The 25,016-nt window shown below is 40.3% G+C and overlaps 2 protein-coding genes across 15 annotated transcripts; one reads left to right on the top strand and one right to left on the bottom strand.

Moving 5' to 3' along the window:
- The first annotated feature begins 1,044 nt into the window (after positions 1 to 1,044).
- On the top strand, positions 1,045 to 11,931 carry zgc:112980 (uncharacterized protein LOC503706 homolog). 13 transcript variants are annotated; one of them, XR_006376612.1, is made up of 22 exons: positions 1,046 to 1,230; positions 2,321 to 2,459; positions 2,551 to 2,659; positions 2,753 to 2,846; positions 3,501 to 3,651; positions 3,771 to 3,888; positions 4,508 to 4,633; positions 5,005 to 5,067; positions 5,171 to 5,293; positions 5,438 to 5,593; positions 5,706 to 5,759; positions 6,556 to 6,782; positions 6,880 to 6,959; positions 8,058 to 8,147; positions 8,242 to 8,319; positions 8,414 to 8,518; positions 8,714 to 8,819; positions 9,848 to 9,920; positions 10,127 to 10,134; positions 10,226 to 10,325; positions 11,338 to 11,390; positions 11,492 to 11,931. XR_006376612.1 is itself a non-coding variant. In XM_044184815.1 (22 exons), exons 2-21 carry the CDS (start codon positions 2,330 to 2,332, stop codon positions 11,360 to 11,362), a joined length of 1,977 nt encoding a protein of 658 aa, XP_044040750.1. In that variant the 5' UTR covers positions 1,046 to 1,230; positions 2,321 to 2,329; the 3' UTR covers positions 11,363 to 11,390; positions 11,492 to 11,931. The 13 variants fall into 13 exon arrangements, 7 of the variants coding, with proteins under 7 accessions (XP_044040772.1, XP_044040750.1, XP_044040789.1 ...); XM_044184815.1 differs by having other exon boundaries at positions 10,226 to 10,286; XM_044184824.1 differs by lacking the exon at positions 1,046 to 1,230 and adding an exon at positions 1,997 to 2,037 and having other exon boundaries at positions 10,226 to 10,286.
- Positions 11,689 to 24,754, bottom strand: smcr8b (Smith-Magenis syndrome chromosome region, candidate 8b). Of its 2 annotated transcripts, none has more exons than XM_044184807.1 (6): positions 23,321 to 24,754; positions 20,935 to 21,347; positions 18,898 to 19,658; positions 17,126 to 17,593; positions 15,192 to 15,681; positions 11,689 to 14,124 (listed from the first exon to the last, which is right to left on the bottom strand). In XM_044184807.1, exons 1-6 carry the CDS (start codon positions 23,507 to 23,509, stop codon positions 13,680 to 13,682), a joined length of 2,766 nt encoding a protein of 921 aa, XP_044040742.1. In that variant the 5' UTR covers positions 23,510 to 24,754; the 3' UTR covers positions 11,689 to 13,679. The 2 variants fall into 2 exon arrangements, with proteins under 2 accessions (XP_044040742.1, XP_044040739.1); XM_044184804.1 differs by having other exon boundaries at positions 15,192 to 15,684; positions 23,321 to 24,751.
- Between the last annotated feature and the right edge of the window lie 262 nt (positions 24,755 to 25,016).

The raw sequence follows: 25,016 nt of genomic DNA on the forward strand, positions 1-25,016 counted from the left end.
TAATGACACATATTGCAATTTGAAATTTTAGAATTACAAGTTCACTGGACGATGAGGTATATCAGATCATGTTTTTAAAGTAATTGATTTTTTTTCTCAGAACTGACTTTCTTTGAACAAAAGCTCATTTCACGAATGGCTATTTATTCCTCTTTGCTGCATTTGGAAGATTTGGAAGCGTGTTGGGATGGTGTAGTTTGTCCTATTAAATCATGAGAAGGGTGCATTTTTAGAGTCAACTATTATCTGATGGTGGTAGTTAATTACATCTAAGTACTGCTTGAAACTGAAATCTCAGGGTTGAGGCAGTCTGGCAGCCTTACAGTCTGATAGACTAAAATGTAACAAGAGGAAAAGAGTGGACTATTTGTGTAACATCCTCTTAATAGGCAGAGTTAACCCCGAAGAAAGAAATAAGGCAAGTGTTATATTTTCAATTAAATAAAGACATCCTCAAATCACTTAATTGTATAGAAGGAAATGGACTAAAGAGACAATAGAAACGTTGCATTTAATAAGCAAGCATCCATCTGGGTTATTTGATTATTGTGAAATAGAGGAACATGTTATATGTCACAGTCAAAAACACTCAATTGGAAGAAATAAGTCCAAAAAAAGTAAATCTAAACTAAATCTTGGGTCAGTGATTTGAGAGAAACTTGGCTAATACAATCTATTTTTATATATTTATTTATTTATATGGGGTAACTGACGCTGAGCCACACTCCAGCATAGTAGTTGGCATTAAAGGGACAAAATAAGAAGGAGAAGATGGGAAAATAGCCACTTTTATTTATAGCCGATTATTTAATCCACGGCTCCACACTGCAGGTGGCAAGATGAGAAGGTGTAGTCCCTCATTCGTCCAGGAGTGTTCATCATCATCATCATGATGTGATGATGAAGGGGAGGTGCAGCCAGGAAACAATAGGCCTGATTACTGGGCCATCATGGAAACAAAAGAAGGTCAGTTTCAGGTGAAACTAGGCAGGGCAAACAGCAGACACCTCCCTGAGGGCAGGGCTTAAGCAACACAGAAACTTCTTGATTCTGAAAACAGTGTCCAGATGACTGCGACTGAAACCTTTTCAACGACACATATAAGAAGGTTTACCAACCGTCAATAAAGCCGACGAAGAAGAAAAGATGCGTCACATCCGGTGACGGTGAGATTTGAGAACCCCCGGCGCCAAGAACAACTTATTTATTTTGGATAAACCGACAGTAAAGGTAAGATAACTACGTTGCTCACAAAACTAAAACAGTTATTTAAACGTATTTTAATCGGTTTACGTTACTATATTTTGTAGCAAAGAAGAAAAGCGTAAACACGTAATGCTGACACAGTCTGCGACTGTTTACACGTATTTAACTGTCTGTTTCCTGCCTCGAGGAAAGCTAACGTTAGCTTATTAAAAGTAAGACTGTGTAGTCCCTCAGTCGTCCAGGAGTGTCCATCGTAGAAAAGGTTTCAGTCGTAGTCATCTGGACACTGTTTTCAGAATCAAGACGTGCAATTGCAGAGCGCCGTGCATTTGCATCTAAAAGCTACAAACCACACATTTGAAAACAGCGAGGTGAAGACTCTAAGTAGAGAGAAGAGTTGGTTTGAACGGGGCGTCAAAGAAGTCATTTTTGTGAAAAAAGAAAACCCTTCTTTAAACAGAAATGGTGGTCTGAGATTCAACTTGCCAACTGTTTACCACAGTGTATTAACACCATGGTCAAGCCAATCATATGCTAATCAGGTACAGTGATGAGGGAGGTGCAGCCAGGAGACAATAGGCCTGATTACTGGGCCATCATGGAAACAGAAGAAGGTCAGTTTCAGGTGAAACTAGGCAGGGCAAACAGCAGACACTCAGGAAGACTCTTCCCTGAGGGCAGGGCTTAAGCAACACAGAGCAGCTTAAGTTTCTGAGTTCTCAGACCATTTTCACATTTGAGAATGACTTCCGGATGGGAGCCGAAACGTCTTTATTCTGAAAACAGTGTCCAGATGACTGCGACTGAAACCTTTTTCTACGCTTATTAAAAGTAAGAAAACACTAATGTATTTGGTTTGATCTGTGTAGGAAAGTTACAGACGCTACAGAATAACGGAGCCGTTTTTTTGTGACAAAGACACGTTAAAGTCTCGTACAGATGATATGTCCTGTAGATTTTGTTGACCCGGTCTCCCAAAATCCTAACAAACCAGCCTAGTCTATAAGCTCTCAATGAGGATCAAAACATGAAGTGTGATCTTGCACAGGGGAACTTGCATGTGTATACATCTGTGAGTTGATGATTGCCTTTTCTTTCCCTTTTTTTGTGCTAGACATTTCTGATGAGTACAACGGTGAACTCTGGAGAAATAATCATTCTCAGTGATGATGATGAGAAAGACTGTGAAAATGACATATCATGCAGTGAACCCTCGATTCTCATCGTGGAGGTGGAGGATGTGAAGAAGAGTGGTAACAACTGTGTTTCCCTTACACACCAGCCTGTATGTGAAGGTAGATTATGTTATAAATAGTCACCAGCTGCTCTTCTTCTGTGTTTCAGACTGTGCTTTACCTCCCACTGCTCTGGATGAAGACCTGGTTGTTACCTTCTCCCGCCGCGCTGAGGTGCTGCCTCACGCTCGCTACGACTGTCCCATACATCCATTCACGTGAGTAAAGTGCCACACACACTTTGTGAAATACTGATCAAAGCTGTCCCTCCATTACAGATAATCACACTGCTTCTCTTCTGTCCTGCTCAGGGCTACAGATTGTGAGATCGGCGCTCATGTGGCCGGTAACCATCTCATTTGTGATCAGTGCTTCTGCTACATCTGCGACAAGCTGGCGTCATCAGTATGTGTTGATGCAGTCTGTAAACTGTGCGCCATCAATACAAGCCACCATAGGACACAGAAGCATTTTACCACATACATTGCTTTTGTCGCTTGTCGTCTTTAAAGTTGAGAGGAGAAATGTCGCTGAATGGCCAGAAGCAATAATGTTGTAACATTATAACTATAACAGTAACACATTTACAATATAGTTCAATGCAAGAACCCTACAGTGAATCCTACCTTTTGAAAAGCTTGTTGCTCAGTTGGTGTCATCAACTCGTCGAGTGATATCTGCTAAAACAGCCACAACTTGATTTGGGATTTAAAAGAACTCTGAAGAAGACTGTCTGTCTGTGATAGTGAGTTACCCTGTGATTCCCAGCCATATCTCTGATTTATTCTTTAACAAAAATCTGAAACATTATAAGCTGCACAAAGGTGATATATCTTTTATATTTGTTTTTGAACAAAACAGTTTTCGCCATTCACTTTTGTTTTTATATTTTCAGCATGAAACTGTTAATTCTAGATCAAACATGTATCTGATGGAATTAAATTTATTGGTCAAATGCTTTAGCAGCAGCTGTGCTCTGGACAGCATGAACACATTTATTTGTAGATATTTCAAGTTTGGTTCACTGTTGTATTAATGTTGGTGTGTGTGTGTTTTCAGTGTGTAATGTGGATTTACAGCGGTGCGTGTCACTGCAACAGCCACAAGAGGAGCACCTTCTGGAACAACCTCAGAAACAGCACACTGCTGGGAGGACTGAATACTTTCAACATCACGCTGTCTGAATTAGATGCTCACCTCCGACATGCAGGTACTCGCTCTCACACGAGTATGTGGATAACATTCACGTTTGGAAAACTGAACCACTTGTTGTATGACTGTAATTACATGTCATTTCACTGCCACTGGATTTGTCTTCCTCTTGTCCAGAGACGATGCTGCAGAGCTTCAGACAAGGGCTCTCTGCACAGTTTTCGTCTTACCTGAAGGGAAAGACGGCAGAGGAAAACGGTCTCAGCCAATCGAACCAGCAAGCCCTCGTCTACGAGTGAGTGACGGAGCAGAGCTGTCCGTAATGTTGAAAGAATGCTGTTATCCCCCTCAGATGATCTTACACCAGTTATTTGTTAGAAATCTGTGATTTTTTTATTTTTATTATACATGAATGTCAATAGGATTCATCCTCATCTGTGAATGTCTGTACCAAATGCCCATCCAATAGTTCGCCATATGGTCAAAAGTATGTGGACACTCAAACGTTACATCCAAAAATGATTTCCGAACATCAACAAGTCTGTCAACTTTATGAAAATTCAATACTAAATTGCTGGAGTGCCCCCTTTTTCCCTTCATTGGGACAGAGCCCAAATTATCAAACAGTCCAGACTAAAAATACACAAAAGTATGTAGACAGGGACATCCACATACTTTTGGCCATGCAGTGTATTTTAATTTGGACCAAAGCCTTGGACTGACTAATCTTACCATAGAGCTAGCATGGCTAAAAATACACCACCAAGTAACAAGACGGACTCAGAAATGCAAGAACCTCAACGGAGGCATTTTTACGTGTCTGTACCAACTTTACTTTGTGTCACATTCCAAGCACTGACATTATTAACACATGAAGAGTGACATTTTTAGATTTAAATATTCATTTTTTGCAGTTACACACCTGTGTACGAGTTTGTGTCGTCATTCCTGAACAAAGCAGATAAACAGGACGGCAGAGCTGCTGCCATCATGAGACTGGGAGCTGCTGAGGACTTTATTCGACATTTTCAAGTCTCAGGGTACACACACACGCGCACACACACACAAACACAGTCGTGTTTCCATTACTTAAGAGGACATTACATTGACTTGCATTCAGTTCCTGAAGACTTACCATAACCACTACTTGCCTAAACGTAACCTTAAACCATGTCTTTACCCTAAAATGTAATGATTTATGTTGTGACTGTGTAAACAAATTTTATGTCACCAAAACATGAGTAGGCCCCCACACACACACACACACACACACACACACACACACACAAACATGTATGCACGCACACACAAAGTAGCATTTCCTGTTCTAGATTAATGGTTATTTTCACTTTTTTTTTTTGTTGTAATTTTTGGTGTATTCATTAACTTCAGTTGATGTGATTCTCTACAGGACTTTCATCTTACAGTCTCCCATAGCTAATGTGGCTGAGGCCAAAGTGGCGTTACTGCAGAGGTACACGCACACACACGCAGAGAACCTATCTTGGGCCCTGTCTCTAACTAATTAATTAATCTGCACATTTATCATCTTCTTCCATGTGTTTGGGTTTTTCCAGGGTAATAGCGTCCGTGCAGAGACAGATGGTGATGGCTGATTTTACGCCAGAGTTCACCCACAAACTGCAGGATTTTTACAAGAGATTCCATTTCCCTGCTGAGCTGAAGAGCATGAGGAACAGGTGTGTGTGTGTGTGTGTTCAAATGGGCCTGTGAGACAGCAGTTCATAAGATTGTGTGTGTGTTTTCCTTTTATTATACCCAAAGTTACACATTAAAGCCGTTTTGTGTATTATTGTAACTTCACGTGTGTGTTTGTGCTTTAGCCTGTGTGTTCGTCCTTGGGATGATGTCCTGCTGGTGTCTGTGCTGAAGGGGCAGAATGTGTCGGGTGTCCGCAAAGACAAAGGCAAGAAGGACGTCCTGATTGAACAGATTACTGTAGTTCTACTGAGAACAGAATTACTACAGCGACAGCACAGGTACAAAATGGATACACACACTCTTTCACACTTATAAACGTTATGGACAGACACACTTGCCTTTTACAACTGCTAATGCAACCAAACCTGGCTGTGTTGTTACTGTCTGCAGGTACAGAGAATTGTGTCGCTACCTGCGAGTCATCCAGACTGATGATTCCAGACTGTGAGTGTTTTATGATCAAAAAACCACAAATACGTAACATGCTGAACTTATGTTCTTTGTTTAGTTTTTGTTTGTTTTTGTTTGTTTTTTTTTTTAGAGTCAAACCAGCATCGAACCAACACTTAGTATGAAAATGATAATATGGAGAGAAAAGTGAGATTTTAAAATTAGATTTTAATAAGAGTTTGTAGTAAAGACTGTATTGCAGTTACTATATCATTTTATTGAATGTGTTCGCACTACAAAGCTTCCTTGTTCTAATTCTGCTTTAGCTTTTCTCAACTTATCGGCTGTTTTCATAATAAAGTAGTCTGATCTTTTCCTAAAATAACTCATTAAGGATTTACCATTCAACATGATGAAAGGTCATATGTCAAGCTTGGATCAATGGACCTAGCTTTTCATTTAGCAAATAAATGTTGTGTGAAACTATCAACAAATGCAACTCAATTTTCCAAATGTCTCTCGCGTATCACTTGATTATGATCAAATTAAATGTTTAGCCCCATGCTACTGTTAAAATATTATCTGCACTGACACCATAAATCAAGCTTTTGGTTAATTGATTTTTGTTTGTGTCAGTGAATGTTTTGACAATATTTCAAAACTTGAATATGTGCTTTCAAAACATTTTAAAATGACATGGATATTTAGATACAAAAGCAAAGCACATGACGGTTCAGGCCCTCATTTTAACTAAACAGTAAAATCTTATACATAGATTTATGTATTATTTAGACGTGATTGGTGACATCAAGTTTTTTTACTTGCTGCGTTTGATTTGTTTCTCCGGTAGCCTCCAGCAGGTACAAGACCTCATCCCTTTCTTCATGTGCATGGAGGGGGACTTAACGTCCGCTCTACACAGTTTGTTCCCCTCAGTGAACGCCCCCGCCTCGCGCTTCACTCCACATCTTTTCCTCTTTTATCTCTGCATCTTTAAAACAGCAACAACACCGAAGCTGATGGTCAGTCAGCCAGCACAGCTCTGCTGTTCTGATGCAGCATGGGAGCCAATTAAAGGTCAGACATAGATAAATTATAGGTGTTTACTTAACACTTTTTTAAAAAAAATTTTTTTTTTTAAGTCTTATAAGAAGTGAAACTCCCTCCTCTCTAGATGCTGTGCCACTAACACGTGCTGCACTGGTGAGGTTTGCTCTCAGAGTTCAGAGATGCTGCCCTGCCGTCTTCAATGACGTAAGTCGACAACGCTCATCACTGTTGTTTTCACAACAGTTCAACAGATAAGAACATCAGCTTTTTATCGCATGAACCGTTTTCAAAAATAAGAGGCTTCTTATCAAAATCAGACTTGTACAGGCTTTTGTAGCCCTAAAAACAGACTAGTGTAATAGCTTTCTGGCTCTGGTCTCCCTCAGAAAACTGGAGCTGCTGCAGCACATTCATGATGCAGAAGATCTTTAACAAAGAGCCTGTTACACCTAACTTAACATCACCACACTGACTCCCAGTAAACACTAGAATTGATGTTAAATATACTTGAGAATTTGTAACTAGATGTTAATTGTGTTTGTGGTCTTGTCATCAGCACAAACAAATGTCATCAATTGTTGTTAATTGCGCCTGCCTTGATTTTTGCTTAATTCTTCTTTTTTTCTTTGTTTTGGATGCTTGGTTTTCAAACATTTCGGCGATGTTTCTTCACTCTGAGAAAAAGGTCCAAATAGGGAGCACCACTTTTACCTGGGTGTCGTCTTTGCTGTGTGATTAACATTCATTATTCTAATGTGAATAGTGTTGAGAGTGAATGCGACGTTCTACTTATGTTTACTGTCTTGCGTCCCATCCTGGCATCTAGACCTCTGTGAGGAAAAATCGGAATAAACTATGGGGATGTTCTAGCAGTTATTTGATGTTTTAGGTAACTTGAAATGCTTTTCTAGTATATTTACGGTTTTGTCGATGTTTTTAAAGCACTGAATAGCCTTGTACACACACAGTAGGCGTAGGACATGCAAGGAGTTACTCAGACCTCTCGAGTCAGCTGTTATTTTATATGCTCCCAGTTGCTGGAAAGACCACCTTGAGGACTTGAGATGTGCACACTGCACTTTTTTGGAAACATTTCTTTTTTTTTTCTATTAGTAGTATTGTCTTAGCCATTTAATAGTTTGTCTGCGTGCGACAGAGTGATTGATTCTGAATGGCTATTTTTCTTTTTAATTTAAAGCCCATTGGGTTTCTCCATCTCTATGAATGTGCTCTATAAATAAAGTTTGCCTTGTTTATCATGTTCCCATGTGTGATTGGTCGACTGATACCTCTCTGATCCAGTCTCAGTGTTGGACCAGTTTACTCACAATCGTCAACACACCTTGTGGTTCACTCACCGCTCTACCAGCACCGAGCCCGCAATTTCTACGCGTATGTATGCCTTGTTTATGAACAGCTCTTTTATTTATTTTTTGTCGTAGTTGTTTTCATTCTGCATTGTCTGTCTTTCATGTCTGGACTTTAGGAAGCAAAGGATGTTGTGAATTCGATACTGCTCAACGAGCACCGGTTAAACATACAGATCCCACGATTCTTTCACGAGGTACGTATGGTATGATCTACACTTGTACACTCAAACCCATGGGTGTTACGAGTGAGTAAGGTTATAAACAGTTAATATATGTTTGTGTTTACAGGTGTACCCAGATCAGGCCTTGTTGCTGTTGGTAACAGGGGCTTTAGGTTTGAGAATCCTTAATGCTGCTCTCAGTCCAGCCCTCCCTGTCCTCAATACGTTTAAGGTAATCTCCTGTTCCTTTCTCCCTTAGTCACTTAGTTTGTAGACATTTAGTCCAAACACAGTTTCCATGTTCCTTAGCACCTCCTATACGTCTGTGGTTGAAATAATATGAATGATATCTCATGATACTTGGAGGAGCCCTGAAGCTGAAATGAGGATCTAAAAGGTTTTATCTAATAACATTTCTGTCTCTCAGGAGAATGTGTGGGCTCTCGAGTGGTTATGGGACAGTTTGTCCTCCAGCGCAGAACGCCTCAGCTCCTTCTTACAGGAGATCACACAGGAGATGGAAAACACAACAGGTGTGTGGGCAACAGGAAAGAAACTAAAAGAGCTAACAAGTTATTTGCAACCTTTGGTGACCTCTATGAATTCTTGGCATTTTTGCTTAATTCAGTGTTTCAGTGTAATTTCAGTGTTTTTAGTAAATTATCAAAGTTGACATTAATTTTGCTGATCGACTAATTGTTTCAGCTCTGTGTATATTGGAGTTATAGTAATTACAAGTTTACTTCTTGTAAATAGCATTTACATCAACTTCAAGTCGTAATAACGACTGGGAAACTCAGATTTTTGTGAAAGTACCGATATATATCGGACTAATACGGAAGTGCCTGAAAACCAAACAAATATGGACGCCTCCATCCGTTAAAGACCATTGTTCAATGCACTCTGAAATCATAACCGTCTTGATGAGACGAACGCTCGCGAGTTGTTAACAAGGGAATCTTTCCCACCTTTACCATCCATCCTATATGATGTGAACACCGTGTGTTTGACGTGTGCAATACGTGAATGTGTCCAAGGAGAGACGTCTGAAAATGTGTGCTCTTCTCACTTGTACAATTCCTCGCATCTCGCCCTCCCTGTGAAGGCAGGTGTGTTGCTTTACTTCCACTGTGGCCGTTCAAAACAGCTACAAACACTTGGCATATTGAGACTTTTACAAACTTATTAAATTTACATTTCTTATCATAAAACTATTCACACAGCCCTTCTTTGTTTTAAAAACCTGCATTTATTACAAAGCTTGAGGTCATCATCGTCATAGTCATCATCTTTTCATCTACCATTACCGCAACTAGATTTGTATCACATCAGCTCTGCACTCGTGGTGTCCATGTGCGTCCATGTGCATGTGCTGATGAAGCACGAGATACAAATACAAGGACACGCTCATCAAAACTATCTACAGTGTCACTAGTGGTCAAAGACTCTTCACTGTATCTGTCAGTGAAGAGGAAAAAACTCTTGGGTACATTAACTGTCTGCCTTGAGGTACAACACAAAGCCACAAAACCTCGTATGTCTTTGTTTCTCTGTTTGTCAGATGGGGATCATTTGTTACACTTTCTTCGCACCATTGTACCCACTCTGTCTTCTTCAACAGAGAACTGGGATCAGTGAGTCATATTTAATTCATAACTTGCTGCAACAAAAGCACATGACCATTTGAGCTACAAAAATTCAGATTAGAGTTTCTATTTTCCTTTTTTTTTTTTTTTTTTTTTTTTTTTTTTTTATACTGGATTGTAAAAGTTAGTCAGAGACTGTGGATCTGATCTGTTGCCTTGTTTTCCATGACCTCTCCTGATGTGGTGGTGATCAGCACCTACTGTAAGTTGCTCTGCCACATGTGGTGATCCTTCACGATGTGTCTTGAATGTTATGGTGTTGATTTAACCTTCTGTGTCTTTTCCTCATGTAGGCAGTCCAGTGGCTGTTAAACTCTTCTCCTCCAAAGTGAAGGCCCCTTCGCAGTGTCAGCTGTAAGTCCCTCAACTCTCATCAGCTGATCCTTCCTCTAGGTCTGTTTTTTGTTATTACAGAATCCAGTGTCTTTTTCTTTTTAGCAGTGAGTAATATGTATTTTCCTTTGAAAGCAAAGTGTAAATGAAGGTACCCTGTGGAGTTTTGACTCAATATTTTTCACTAAAACACATCATGTGAAACTTTTGAGGCCTTACAAATGTGTCAAATGCATTACCATTCTCATAAAACAGCTGCAAAACAGATTGTTTGCATTCTCTTCTTTTCTGCCTTTTGCTAGTGCATTGCGCCATTTCATGGCCCATTACCGCCACCAGCTGTCCATCAGTGGAATAGCGTTAAACTGAGGGACGCCTGTTCGCTTGCATTCACTTGCACATTCCTGCTGATCGCAGGGTGCAGTGATGCAGATGTGATCATGTTACCCACGTACACCAGACACTGGCACTGCGGAGTAATTAAACATTACTCCGCAGTGCCAGTTGTGGTCAAAAACTCCACTAGGTACTTTTTTTTTTTTTTTTAAACACTGTTGTGCATGAGTAATTTTTAAAATAGTGAGCACTGATCCCATACCTTTTTTCTTTTTCAATTGAAAATCTGTATTCCTCTCTGTGTGGAAGCGATTGAGATCATTCTTCTGTGTGTAGGGTAACAAAGCTGAAACTACACCTTACTTCTGTGGAGCTCAGTGGAGTTGTTTAAACACCAACATTGTTTTTAGACCATAAAATGAAGTGATATTTTTCTCAAAGGTTTATAAGACCACACTTATAAAAGCAATGACTAAGAAATTGTATTTAATGTCGGTCACATCTGGCCTCTACCTGATCTGTTTAATAAGTACAGTCTCGGTGCAGATATGATCCATCATATTCAATCAGTGCATCACAAATGTGAGAACAAAGTTTGGCTTTTTTACTTGATAAATGACAAACAGTTAATTGATTGAAAACAATTATGCCAAGTAATTGATTCATTGGCTAATAATTTCTGTCTTAGTACTAATAAATGGTTTGACATATCAGTGAATGGATGTTTTTGTCCCAGGGCTGATCCTCTCTCGCATTATTAGCTCCATTTGCACATGAAACAACCAAACTGTGAGTGTTACTTAATTAATTTGAGACATTTAATATAAAGCCTCATATTAAACAGCTTCAGCTGAAGTAACTTTTATTTTTTTGTACTTTGATGGTTGTAGCTGGGCCTGATTTCATGCTGATGTTCCTGGCAAACACTGAGATCGCAGCACTTTCTCCTCTAGACTGAGTCGAGCACAGTGGAAAGCTGGATGAGCGACAGATGAACGTGTGTCGGACTGGGTTTTTATACAGACGTCAGAATTTACATTGCCAGACCAGGTGTCAATAGACAAATGAAGAGACTTTAAACACATCCTCATTGTTATTCATTTAATAACATTATAGAGACACATTATGTTGCTTCATTCTTTAATGACTTTATCAGTGTGCTGATGGTCTAAACTGGATAAAAGTTTAATTCTGCACTGTGGGATTTTGTTTTTATTGTAACTGAGTGGCGTTTGTTAATCACTGTATGGAAAATGCTTTTGCATATTCACTTATTATAAATGCTCATAAGAGGTAACATGTAATGTTGGTTAATAAATGGAAAAAATGACTTATGAACAATGCTTTGGCCAAATTATAAAAAAAGTGTTGATTGCTGTGGATAGCTGAATTATTGCCTAATTTAGAATCCCAATGTAAAATAAATGGCTTTTTTTTTTTTTTTAGAATAAATATACACGCACTAAAATCGGCTCATATTTGCATCAATAAAATAAACAAAGGTACAGTGAAGGAGGCTGTTGCTCTGTCATTGGCTCAGCTGCAGTTTTGAGTTAAAACCAAGTTTTTAAACCTGTGTTGTGTGGAACAAATCACATGGTCTAATCAATAGGTTATTGTTCAAACCTTACCTGTATTCACTGAGATTCAGCTAAAACCTGCTGTACACATGGTTTAACTGAGGTTTGAAGCCACTGTGCAGGATAACTGTATGGTGTTACGAAGGCAAGTATAAGATAAGCTGAGCAAAATGTAGTTCATTTAAAGCCTAGATTCATTTTTAAAGTGAGATAGAGGATACTTTCTTTTCAGACAAAAGTTCAGAAGGAAAAGTTCAACATTTTGGGAAACTTATTCGCTTTCTTATCAATAAGTAGCAGTAAGTTAACTTCCTGGATTCTCCACTGGTTGCCTGGCAAATGATCCCAACCAAGCAACAACACACAAGTGTCGTTTTTACACTTACTTTTTTGGACGGATTAAACAAACAGGATATAACCTGTTAATTCTTGAGATTTAGATGTGCTGGTACCATTGGACAGACCCAAGCTAGCTGTTTCCAGTCTTTGAGCTAAACTAAGTTAGCCTGCTGCTGGCTGTAGCTTCTTTGTTACTGTACAAACATGAGATTGGTATCAATCTTCTCGTGTAACTTTCAGCAAGACAGTGAATAAGCGTATTTCCCCAAAATGACACTTCTCAAGGAAACCTCTTAACTGAAGCACAACCACATGTCCAGCTGATGCTAACAGGGCCTCTGGTTTTAGGTTTGTTGTAAATTAGGCAGGTGAGGCTAAAATAAGTCACTCACAAAAAAACAAACCCTGCTGACTCAATTAAGCCCTACTACATTAGATACTACCACATGTAGACTAACACTGTGATATTGGAAGTGGTTCTGGCGTTCATTGGAATTGACAATTCATTCTGCTTGTTTTAAGAGGTCATGTTAAATTTGGTTTACAGCTGGCATAAATCCTGGGAGAACCAGTCTGAACCCACTCACACTGCAGCTAAGCTGGTTAAAAGTTAAATGACAGACTGATAGACTACTTACAGTCAAGGGTGTTAAAAGTAATCCATTCCATGTAGTTCTGGACCAGCGAGATCCACAAACTACAAGCAACAATACCACCCTGGCTTAGCAGTAATCTCAGATCTGTTGTTTTTTTGCCTGTTTAAATTATACAGTGTTCAGACATAGCTCAATTAACTTAGATTACAAAGAGTTCACATGTAATTCAGTAATAAGCCTACATTTTAAAAACACTCCAAAAATAATGTAAAAAGTCCTGTACCAGCATGTAAAAGCCTTCGGTGCCAGTGACGCACTAGTGCATTTGTGTCCAGTAATCAAGAGATACATGACCCAAAGCATCAGGGAGTAAAAATCATGCATACACTAACATAACACTGCAGATAAAAACATAAGCGTGATTCTTGTGTCTTAACATGTTCACAGTGGTAGATTACATAACTCTGCATCTATCAAAATTGTAGAGAAATCAGTGCATTTGCCTGTAGGTATTAGAATAAACTTTCTTCATGACTAGTCATTTGTTTTGTTCATCCAGTGTTTTATGTTGCATATGTATTTCTGTGCAGGTGCATTGAGCAGTAAGAGAATCTTAAAACCGGTGGTCCACGTCCTGCGTGGCGCTGTTTGATGAGGTCAGACAGGAAATGCATCACTCTCAAATCGTTCTCACTGCTGCAGAATCCTCGCCTGAACAGGAAGTCTTCTTCTGTACCATCGCTCCCTCCAGCAGTGTTTGGACGTTGTAAAGCAGGATTAAATGTGTACAGCAGAGCCTTGTTGGCCAGTGTGGTCAGGCAGCTCTCCAGGTGCAGCAGGTAGGTGCGGCCTCGGCTGATGCCAGTGTGAGGGTCAGCCAGTCTTCTGATGAGAGAGCCGGAGTATGACGGACAGTGCAGCGTCCTCTGGTCCAGGTCCAACAGGGCCAAATAACGACTGTAGCGAGTCAGAGAGTGGAGAATGCTGGATGAAGAGCTGGAGGGTGATCTGGTCAAAAAGAAAAACAGGGTTAACATCAGATATGTTTCTGCATTGAAAGGTCAACAACAGTATTGAACAAGTTTTGTGATTTGGTGTAGGAAAGGGATCAACTTTGTGCTCCTTCAGTGCTATGCACAATTAGGTATTAATGAATAATACATCTAAAGCAGCAATAACTGATGTTTTTTTCCACTCGGGGGCAGCCAACAGAATAAGAAGTAAACACAGCACTGTAATATTATCACCTTGATATGGTGAACGTGTTAGCAAACAGTTGGATTATTTACACGTTGAGCATTCACAGGGCAACATTGGCATTCATTTGGAGTCATGTTTCTGCAAAGTTCAGTATGCTCTGTTTTGGTCTCTACCACCAACTCATGAGGGAAATATCTGGCTCTTTATCTGCTAAATGCTCCACTAAGTTCACCAGCTAGTTGCTAACTCTGTCTCTGTCTGCTGAGCCGGTAGCGTACAGTTGGTTTATCAGAGCTTTCAGTGAAGTGCTTGAAACGATGGTGATCAGAGTAGTGAGCGTGAACCAAAACAGCTAAGTTGCCGGCCGGAAAACCAAAACAAAAAAAAAAGGAGCATAAAAGACGCTAAAATGCTTCGTAGAGCTGAGGTTGGCGACACCTTTCACATTACGCATAGTAATTTCATGTCAGTATGAAAATACTGATTAGCAGTGATTGCACTGATTCTCCTCCTTACCAATGCAGTTTTCCTGTTTTGGTGTATGTTATTATTTTCTAAAACCTTCCCTAATTAAGGCAACGTCACAACAAAGAAAAGTCTCAATATAAAAACACATACCAAATATTAGCAGCTTCAACAACCTGGTATTTACTGTGTGGTTGTTGTAGTGTAAGGTATTTCTGTTATTCCCTCCACTCTCTGTAAACTGTCCATACACAGGTGAACCCACAAAGGGCCCATTCAAATAAAAGCAAGCAACCAAGAAAAGATGACAGGGCACCTCAACATAAAAATGGATAAAATATAAAATAAGGAAAAATATCAAAATACAAAGACAGGTAATCAGCAGTTGTTGACTGTATCTTATGGAGTACCTGTGTATCCCTATCAGTCTCCAGGTGAGCAGGTCAGTCAGTTGAAGCGGCGCAGTCAAACTCAGCATCACAGCATTTCCATCAGGACCAGGAGCAGGCAGGAAGAGTCTCAGAGCATCCACCAGTTTTCTGACCAAATTCTCATCCCCTCCGATGACAACCAGCGGCCGGCCACTCAGGAGACAAAACACGGCATGCTGGGAGAACGAGTTCTGCTTGAGGAACCTGAAGGCTCTTTGTCCAGCCTTCCTTCTCCTCTTCTTCTTATCTGAGCAGGTGTTGCTGTGGATATTTTTGGTGGGAGAGGGCGGGTCTGTGGAGCCGGTGAAGCTGGTGCAGTCAGACGCCTCGTCGACGCTCAGCAGCCTGAGAGGAGCGCAGGGCGGAGACCACTGGTCAACCTCTGCCAGGGCAACAGGCGAGGTGAAATTCACATGACGGTCAGGCACCGCCTGATGGACTTCAAACATCTGAGGCATCGACTCTGCTGCTTCTTCAACAGGAATAACAGTTTTATTACATGTTTAAGGATATTTCTGGTTTATTACAACCTGGGTCTTCTTTTCGTAGTTTTGTCCCTCATTCCTATCAGTAATGACATTGTACTCACCAAGTTATTACTGAGATTCTCATACATACATATATACATACATAAGTGTAATAGGGCAAGAAACATGAGCAGTCAGACAGTTTGGGGAATTTTACCACTTGCCTTGGTTTTCTCTTCCAAATAGGTTTGTTTAAAAACCTGTCTGTTGTAAACATCCATCATAGTTTGCAGACTGACTTCCTGGTTCAACTGTGACCTAACTTACTTGTGCGCACATTCATGAAGAAATATCGATATTTCTGGTGCAGGTCCAAATGAAGTGTTTTAGATACTCTGACTTGTTTACATCCTAATTGTCTGCTCGTGTTTCTTGTCCCATCGGACTATGCTGTAGCTAAGCTAGCAGTGTTCCCAAATCTCAGCAATTAATTTGGTGAGTATGATAACTGCTATAACTAATAGAAATGATGGATAGAAAAGAAATTGACTCCAGTTGTAATAAACTGAAATTTCCTTTAATAAAATATAGCTGTAAAAGTATAGCTTGTATCTGTAATGAACTGAGTAATTTACTGCATAGAATGAATTACTGTGTGTATCATTATTGAGTGCATCATTTGCTTTCGCTTGATATGTTCTCATTTTGCATTCAACCTTTCAGGTACTAGATCCAGACAGACGGCTGACTGATCTCTGCTATGTTATTTAGGGGAGAACTCATCTCCCTTCAAAACCCCTACACCTCATTGTGGTTTACAAATCAAGGTTTAGTCGCTGAAAAACCTATTTCTTTCAGTTTTTCATCAGTTTTTATCAGTTTTGTTTAGTTAATGAAAATAAGAGATCACTTCTGACACAAGCCGCCATGTTTTTCCACTTTAGAAACCAGTAACAACCTCAGTCCTGTTCACTGACTGGCTGCTGTTGTCAGCTGCCAGTCAAGTTTGACTCTCACTATTTGGAGCCGAGGACTGAGTTTTCACCTCTCTGGGTCTGCTGTTTGCCACAGGCAGTGGACTGGTTATGATGAAATAGTTGTGTAACAAATGAAAAAAGAAAGCTAGAGAGAGAAGTTCAAACGCTGGCTCCTTTCTCACCTCCACACAGCTGACCAATCATGGAGTGAAGTGGGTGTGAATGTCAGATTGTCAGTTTCAGAAAGTTACTAAAATTGTCGGACACGGTTCCCCAAATGTGCGGGTTGAAAAAGTGTGTGTGTGTGTGTGTGTGGGGGGGGTTTCTGATGCAATCTTTACTAAAATGATCTATAAATGCAAGTGTGGATGCTTTCACATGTAAACAGTCTTCAAAATACGTGTCGGCATAGTATTAAAACCGTGTTTAAATGGGGCTTTAGACATGAATATTGTAGCAGATGTATTACCTTGCAGTAGTTTGGACCTCTTCTCAGGACTGTTGTTTTCATGGACTTGATTGCTCTTCACACACTCAATGACCTGCTCCTCTTTTATTATAACCTCACCACTAGCAGTTACTTGCTTTAAGGACTCTTCTCTGTCAACACCACCGTCATCTTCCTGAACAGGCCCTTCATTTTCATCCTCATTTACTAAAATAGTTGCATTCATCGTCTTCTTCTCTTTGAAGACGTTGTCGGATTTACACTCTGTGAGTATCTCTTCCTCATTCTCAAAGCCGTTACTCAGAGGTTGGTGCTCTGCTTCTTCCTCTGTGATGGCGGTGAGGTCGTCAGGAAAGATTGACTCGGTGGTACTCAGTACCTCGATGCTGTCCTCACTGTTGGCTCGTCTGGCGTACGATCGCACATGCCTGACGCCTGTATCGACTGTAGCTCGCCTGTAAGAGGTGTCCGTCATCCCAACTGGTGTTTCTGTTGAAGAGAGTGAGCTGTCAGCTGGTCCAGTTGTAAAAGAGGCATGTTTGAGGGCATATTACTGTAATATTATTTGTTAATTAGTTAATCTATAAAATGTCAAGAGAGAAAAACTCCCATCACAATTTCCCAGAGACTTCTTCAAATTGTTTGTTTTGTCTGATAACGTAGTTTAAATAGCATTTGCATTGTATGACATTACTTATCTTCCATAGGTGTGCTGTATGTATAATGACATTATTAATCTTCTATACCAGCTAACCTGAGCACTATATTGTTTGAACCTACACAGGGAACTAATGTTATATGTCTCAACAAAATATGATGTTAGGTGCAACTGATTCATGTTAAAAACATACAGTATACAATATACAGTATATTATGTGTGGAAAGTTATAAAGTTTTAAAAAATAAGGCCGATCAGACAAATAATGGGGGCAAAACCCAGAGAAATACCAGCCCGAACTGGTTGAAACAGGATTCAGCTAGACACCATTAGATTGGTCCGGGGGTCAGGAAGGGGACAGGAACGGGAAACCCACTTTCCCAAATACGGTAGACGAGATACCATTATTTCCAGGGATGATCTGAAAGGTTTTTTTTTTAGAAAGTAGGTGGGAAAAATCCCCAGTAGGAGGGATGTTGTGTACAATAAAGAAACGCTTTCAGATTCAGTTGTATCCAGAGCAACTCCAGGGCTATTTCTTGTAAAAGAATAAACTCTGTGCATCAAACTCTGACCTTCTCCAGTGATTCTGTTTTGAGACTGATTCATTGGTACAGGTGTTGGAAAGGGGTCCCTGACCCTCCACCTCACTGACAAACAGTACAAAAGCAAAAGATTTACAATGACATACAACAAAAAAAGAAATGCAGCAAATGTTCTGCATTTTTGCTTGATAAATGACAAATGATTAATCAGTTATCAAAATTGTAGTTGGCCTCTTTTCTATCGATCATCTATCTACTATCGATTAATCGACTAATCGCGCCAGCGCTGAACTGTATTTAGCTAACAAACATTACAAGCTCTAAAGGTTAATTTTGCTCTTTCTGTTAATGCCCAGTTGTCACCTGTGTGTACAGAGGCCAGAAGATGGATAAAAGAAAGTACTGCCAGTTAGGATTGCAATTAATTATTATTTTTAATGTAGATTATTATTTTTTATTAATTGTTAGTCTGTTAAATATGTGGTAAAAGACAACATATCCCAGGTACTAAGGTGAAATCTATAAATTTACCACCAACAGCCCACTACCCAAAGATATTCAATTTAAATAACCAACTAATTGTTTCATACCTCTGCTGTCCGATCCAGCAACGGCATGCTGCGTCCGATAAGATTTCTCAGTCCCGAGCACTTCGATGCTGTCCCCGCTGCTCACACTTCCTGTCATCTCCGTGGCAACATCACGGTCAGGGGTCACTGTCCCAGCTTCTCCTGCCTCCATTTTGATCGAGATCTCCTCCACACAGGAGTAGAATGATTCCAGGCTCATTGGTCCTGATTGAAACACCTCGACACCGCTCTTACTCCTTCTTGCCCTCTGTAGCTCTGCCTCAGCGCTCTCTTTCTCCTCTTCATCTCCATCCTCTGGGCTCCACAGCTCAAACAGGAAGTTGATGAGTGTGAGCCTCCTGGACAATGAATGTGTGACACGAGCAGTTCGCAGTACACTCCGGTCGCCACGCAGGCGGCGCTCTGTGTCAGCGAGCTGCTCCTTCATCAGTGACAGGAAGTAGGCATTGCAAAGCTCCTGCAGAGGCTTCAGACGGTGCTCAGACCTGCAGGAGATGGAGGTGGAGGTGGAGAGGGAGGGACAGGGCTCAGGAGGCAGTAATGCAGTCGGATCAGTGAGAGAGTCAGCTGGGTCGTAGGGCAGAAAGTCAGGCTGCTTCAGCTTCCTGTTTGGGTAGGAAGTGACCTGGCGGAGGAGGTCTCTATGATTTAAGATTGAACGCTCTACAGCTTCAAGCTCATCTGCTTTTTCTCCCACCACTGTGAAACCATTTGCCATCCTCGGAAGTTCAGTCTCCTGTAGCAGAGTCAGCCGTGTGTACCTGAAACAGTCAGACAGAGTTAGTCAGCAGACTTAGAGAGTAACTTGCCACCAGGCTGAAAAACAGTGTTTCACTGCCCTCTCTGGTTGAAAGTTTCAAGTCTGTTTCACCTCTGATCACATCCAACATCACTGATGGGCGTGGTCAGAGGTGTGCTCTGTTGCACCTGTAACCACACCCAACAGAAGTTAAACCACTGCAGGTCAGACAAGACTTTCAAGGGTGTTAAGCTTCCACGTAGCCACAAAGGTCTGACTTTTTGTCACCATCCTGTCAGCTTTACACATGCGGGGTCAGCCTGTGTAGTAAAAACAGAACTGCATGCGCGTCTGCATCTGTCCTTTATTTTAAGGGTGATCAGTGCTGAAAAGATTAGTCAATTATTCACATATTGGACTGACAGAAAATTAATTGACTATTTTGATAATAATTGATCTTTAAAGTCATGAATCAAATAAAATTCTTTGGTTCCAGTTTAAAATGTAAAGATTGGCTGCTTTTCTCTGTTTTATTTAAATTGAATATCTTTGGGTTTTAGTCTGTTGCTCAGACAAAGCAAGCAACTTGAAGATGTCTCCTTGGGCTTGTCACCGGCACCGTTCATTATTTTGTGACAGTTTCTAGCCCAAACAATCAATTAATCTGAAAAGTACTACAGATTAATCAACAATTAAATTATTATTGGTTGCAGCCCGGAACAGTAGCCGCATGCTTCTCACTGGCCGGGCTGGAGTAAAGAACAAATTATACTTTCCACATCCGTGTAGCTACGTGTATGTTTCCATCCTACAGTGTGAGAGCGACGCTGCAGTTTGTGGTGTAGTGTGATAATCTACTAAATATGGTGATGAGATAAGATAGAATGATAATTTCTAAATTTCCAAACACAGTGCAGCAGTTATTCTAGTGACCCGACTGATTATTAAGTGAAATCACCTGTGTGGATGGACCATTAATATGTGGCCTAGCAGAGCCCAACCAATACTGGAATTTCGAGGCCAATGTCAGAGTTGGGGAAAAAAGAGAATCAATAATGATATATGATATATGGGCTAATATTGTTTTTTTTTTTTAAATAAACAACATAACCAAACATCTCTTTGGCATTTCTGTACTGAAATTTCTTGTTCTCGGTTGACATAGTCGCCAATATAGATATATCTGTAATAAGCTAAAATCAGCCAAGTAGCCAGTGGTGGATGCTGATGTATCAGTCAGGCCCTAATACATAGATCCATGTATATTGTTATTTCATAAAAGTACATCCTGATCTTACTCGAGCTCTTGTAATTTTCTCTGCAGCTCCATAGAAAATGCTTGTCTGTTTCCCGTCTTGAGGCTGTCAGAGGCCTGAGAGAAGCTCGTTGACAGTTCAGAGAAGTTCTCCATCAGCTTCGCCTGGTCTGAACACACGTATGCCATGCAGAAAGGGCGCACCATACCCCGAGCCTCCAGGTCATACAGGGTCATGTGGTGAACGTATGCAAACGCGTCCTCTGCTGAATCTCCAAGAACCACTTTGGAGTCTTCACTGAAGTTGAGGCGGGGGCCGGGGGACGCAGGAGGGGCGTTGCCGGGGCCGGACGCCTGGTAGTCCACAGACATGATGCGAACAGAGAAATGGTTGAGGTCAAATGATCCAGTGATTTTGGGGTCATCCGGTATCGTCAGCACAGGCTTGGGTCCCACCTGGAAACATACAGCAGAGGTTTGTAGAGATGCAATACAATATAAAAATTCACCTCAGGTCGCCAATAACAATTATCTTAGACTATAAAACATCAGAAAATATTGAAAAATCCCTATTACAGTTTTATCGCTCAAGAGGTCTGATGTAGGTCTGAAACAATAAGTCGCTTGACACAAAATTAATCGCCAACTATTTTGTTAATCGATAAATTGTAGCATAAACACCAAACGTTCTCTGGTTGCAGCTTTTCTTGATTTGCTGCTTTTCTCTGTTTTATAATTGTAAACTGAATCTCTCTGAGGTTTTGCACTGACAAGACATTTGAAAATGTCTCGTCGGGCTCTGGGAAATTGTGATGGATTTTTTTTTTTTTAACTATTTTCTGACATTTTATGGACAAATAGATTAATCAATTAATCGAGGAAATTGACTTAACTGATAAACAAAGGTCCTCAGCCGGATACGGACCAGACACATTGCGGTTTATAGTCGCTGTCTTAACCCCTTGGTCACCAGGGTGCCACTGGTTCCAGTTTCTTAAATGAAAGGATTTCTCTATTTTATATCATTGTATATTAAATATCTTTGCAATTTGAGGATGTCACCTTAGGCTCTGGGAACTTGTTTTCTCAAATTCTATAGTCTAAATGATTCATTGAAAAAACATACAACTGATTGTTTGAGGGTTTTTTGTATTTTTTCTGTATTTTTTGTGCTTGTATATTTGTTTAACAATCAATATACTGGATGTACTAGGCTTGTAACCATGTACAGAATACTCCCAGGCACTATTGTTGTATATATTTAGAGTAACAGTATGGTCCTAGTTTTTAGTTTTAGTTCAGTTTCTAGTTAAAATTCCTAATTTTGTTTGTTGTGTGATTCATGTGTGACTCGGCTGGGATTAATAAAGAATATAATAGATATCATATATCATCATCATCGCAGCCCTTGTTGAATGTTGTCACTGACGTCTAGAAGACATAAGGCCTTGAGATCTAAGTTGCCATGTTACTAGACATTTAGTTGAGTTCAAACTGAATAACCGTGACACCAGATCACAGGAGAAAAGAGATAATTGCTCTCATTGAGACTTCCTGAATAAAGTTCAACTCACTTTCAGTTGCGACACCACCACCACCAAAACTGAGCTGCAACATTAATTTTGTCGAGAAAATGCAGAAACATAACCACGCATGTGTCTAAAAAACAAAAGTAAAAGATACAAATAAATAAAATATATATAAAAGAATTAAATATTCTGAGCTTCCTTTGATTTTTATGAACTTCGGTGCTTTGTTTGTTAATTAAATAACTAATAGGGGTAATTCACATGTGAATGTTGTTTGGCCAAAATAATTAAGCAATAACATTAACATTATTGAATCCTAGAAGGTTACACTACAGAGCTATGCCACTACACACCTTATTTTATTGTTCTACATATATTTAATTTTGTCATTTTATATATTATTATTCTTATTATTCTACACCTCATATCCTATAATTGTCTATAATATATTCTTCACTTTGTCACTTTGCACAGGAATATGAAGAAACTGCACTATTTGCACATTTACAGCATTAATGCACATAAAGCACATTTATGTACACTGGCCTCAGGTTTTGTATTGAATGTATCTTTCTTATTTGGATTTATTGTATATTTTTTTCGACTTCAGGTTTATTCTCTTCTACTAATTTGTATCTGTATATAACTGTAATGTATGTAAGATATTTTTTTTTTAATAATCCTTTTTAGTTTCTTTATCTGGTCTGTTTTTGTGCTGCTGAAACACCTAGTATTTACCCAGGGGATCAATAAAGTCGTATCTTTCCCTCTTAAAACAGTTTTACATCATAAAACTCTCAAACGGGAAAGTGAAAGTCCCTTGGCTCTTAAAACTCTACACCAGTATCACAGCAGGTACAGTTTTGTTTTTGTTTTTTTATCCAAACTAAAAACACACACCTGCTCTGAGAATTCAGCCACCAGTATGAAGTCTCTGTTAAACTGGGCGGAGGTGGTCCAAGGGTGGGACGGAGGTGAAAGGGGGACAGAAAACTCTTCAGGTACACCCCGAGCCTCCTGGTCCTCTCCTTCTGCTTCCCCGAACCCCTCAGTGCCGGTAAAGGCCAGCAGGTCCGGTGACCCGATCATCTTCAGACTGCGAGGGATCAACCCATGGAGGTTTCTCGGCGTCGATCCCGGCGCTTTGATCTCTTCAGCTGCGGACAAACACCACAGCGTCCCGGCGCCGCCCGGCCTCCCGTCGGTGAGTCAGCTGTTTACACGGGACGATACTACAACAACAGTGTTTGGAGAGTTTACAAACTTGTTGCGCAGTCGTCTACAGTCACGAAGCGGCAGATATTGCAGCTGTACCAAATTAAAACGTAAATCCTATCCGCTTCCTTTCAGCAACGACAGCCGCGTAAACAAGCGGCGTTTTAAGGAACAGACATCCGAGAAAACTTAACGGAGAAGCGAAAGTGCCCTGCGGGCGCCGGTCACACGGCTAGCTAACGTTATCCTTTGTCCCGGGATTTGTGTTCCTCTTTTTCGTAATTAGTGAGGCAACTTTCAGCATAAACCTTGTGCATCGGTGTCACGTATGTGACCGGCAAACTGCCCCCTTTCTGCACCCGCATTGGGCCATGTGACAGATGCCGGGCCGGGGACTCGCCGGTGCCGCTCACTTCTGTTGCGAAAGCGGCTCTTCATGGAAAACCAGGCTGGAGGTCCGGAGTGAAGCCAGACACCACAATGAAGACTTCCGCTCATCAGTTTCAAAGTAAAATACTTTCTTTCTTTCTTTTTCTTTTTTTTTTTTACATCCGCTGGAAACGCACCCAGTTCCCAGTTGATCCTATTAGGTCCATCTCGCTAAAACTAATGCAGCAGTCCTGCAATCATCCCTTCATGGAGGTTTTAATGTTTGTGTTGTTTTTAGAGAGGTGCTGGCTCCACTGTGTGATCATTTTCAAGGATATATTTTGCGGTGCTGTTTAACAGTATTGCATTATGCTGACAGGTTTTTCTGTTATTGTGTCCATCCAATTCATATAAATGAGGGTAAGCTAAATAACAGCAAGACCTCTCTGTAAAGTGCAAGACAACCTCTTATAAATCATGTGAAACCTCTAAGTGAAATCCACTGAAACCTTTTATAAACCACGTGAACCCACTTCCTGTGCAAACCAGTGAAAGCTCTTAGATACCACTGAAATATTTTAAAGACCAGTAAAACCTCTTATGAAGGAGTAGACCCTCTTACACACCAGTGAAACCCCTTATCAACCAGTAAAACCTTTTATAATCCAGTAAAACATCTTATACACCAGTGAACAGTGGTGGAATGTAACTAAGTACATTAACTCAAACACTGTACTTAAGTACAATTTTGAGGTACTTGAGTTTTTCCATTTTAAGACGGTGTAGTCCCTCATTCGTCCAGGAGTGTTCTATCGTAGAAAAGGTTTCAGTCGTAGTCATCTGGACACTGTTTTCAGAATCAAGACGTTTCGGCTCCCATCCGGAAGTCATTCTCAATTGTGAAAAAATTGGACGGGAACTTCCATTTTATGCTGCTTTATACTCCACTACATTTTGGAAGCTTGTTGTGAGCAGTTTCATGTAGAAATTATTTTCTTTCTATTGATAGTTC

This window comes from Siniperca chuatsi, linkage group LG3 (assembly GCF_020085105.1).
Source record: "Siniperca chuatsi isolate FFG_IHB_CAS linkage group LG3, ASM2008510v1, whole genome shotgun sequence".
Classification (NCBI taxonomy): Eukaryota; Metazoa; Chordata; class Actinopteri; order Centrarchiformes; family Sinipercidae; genus Siniperca; species Siniperca chuatsi.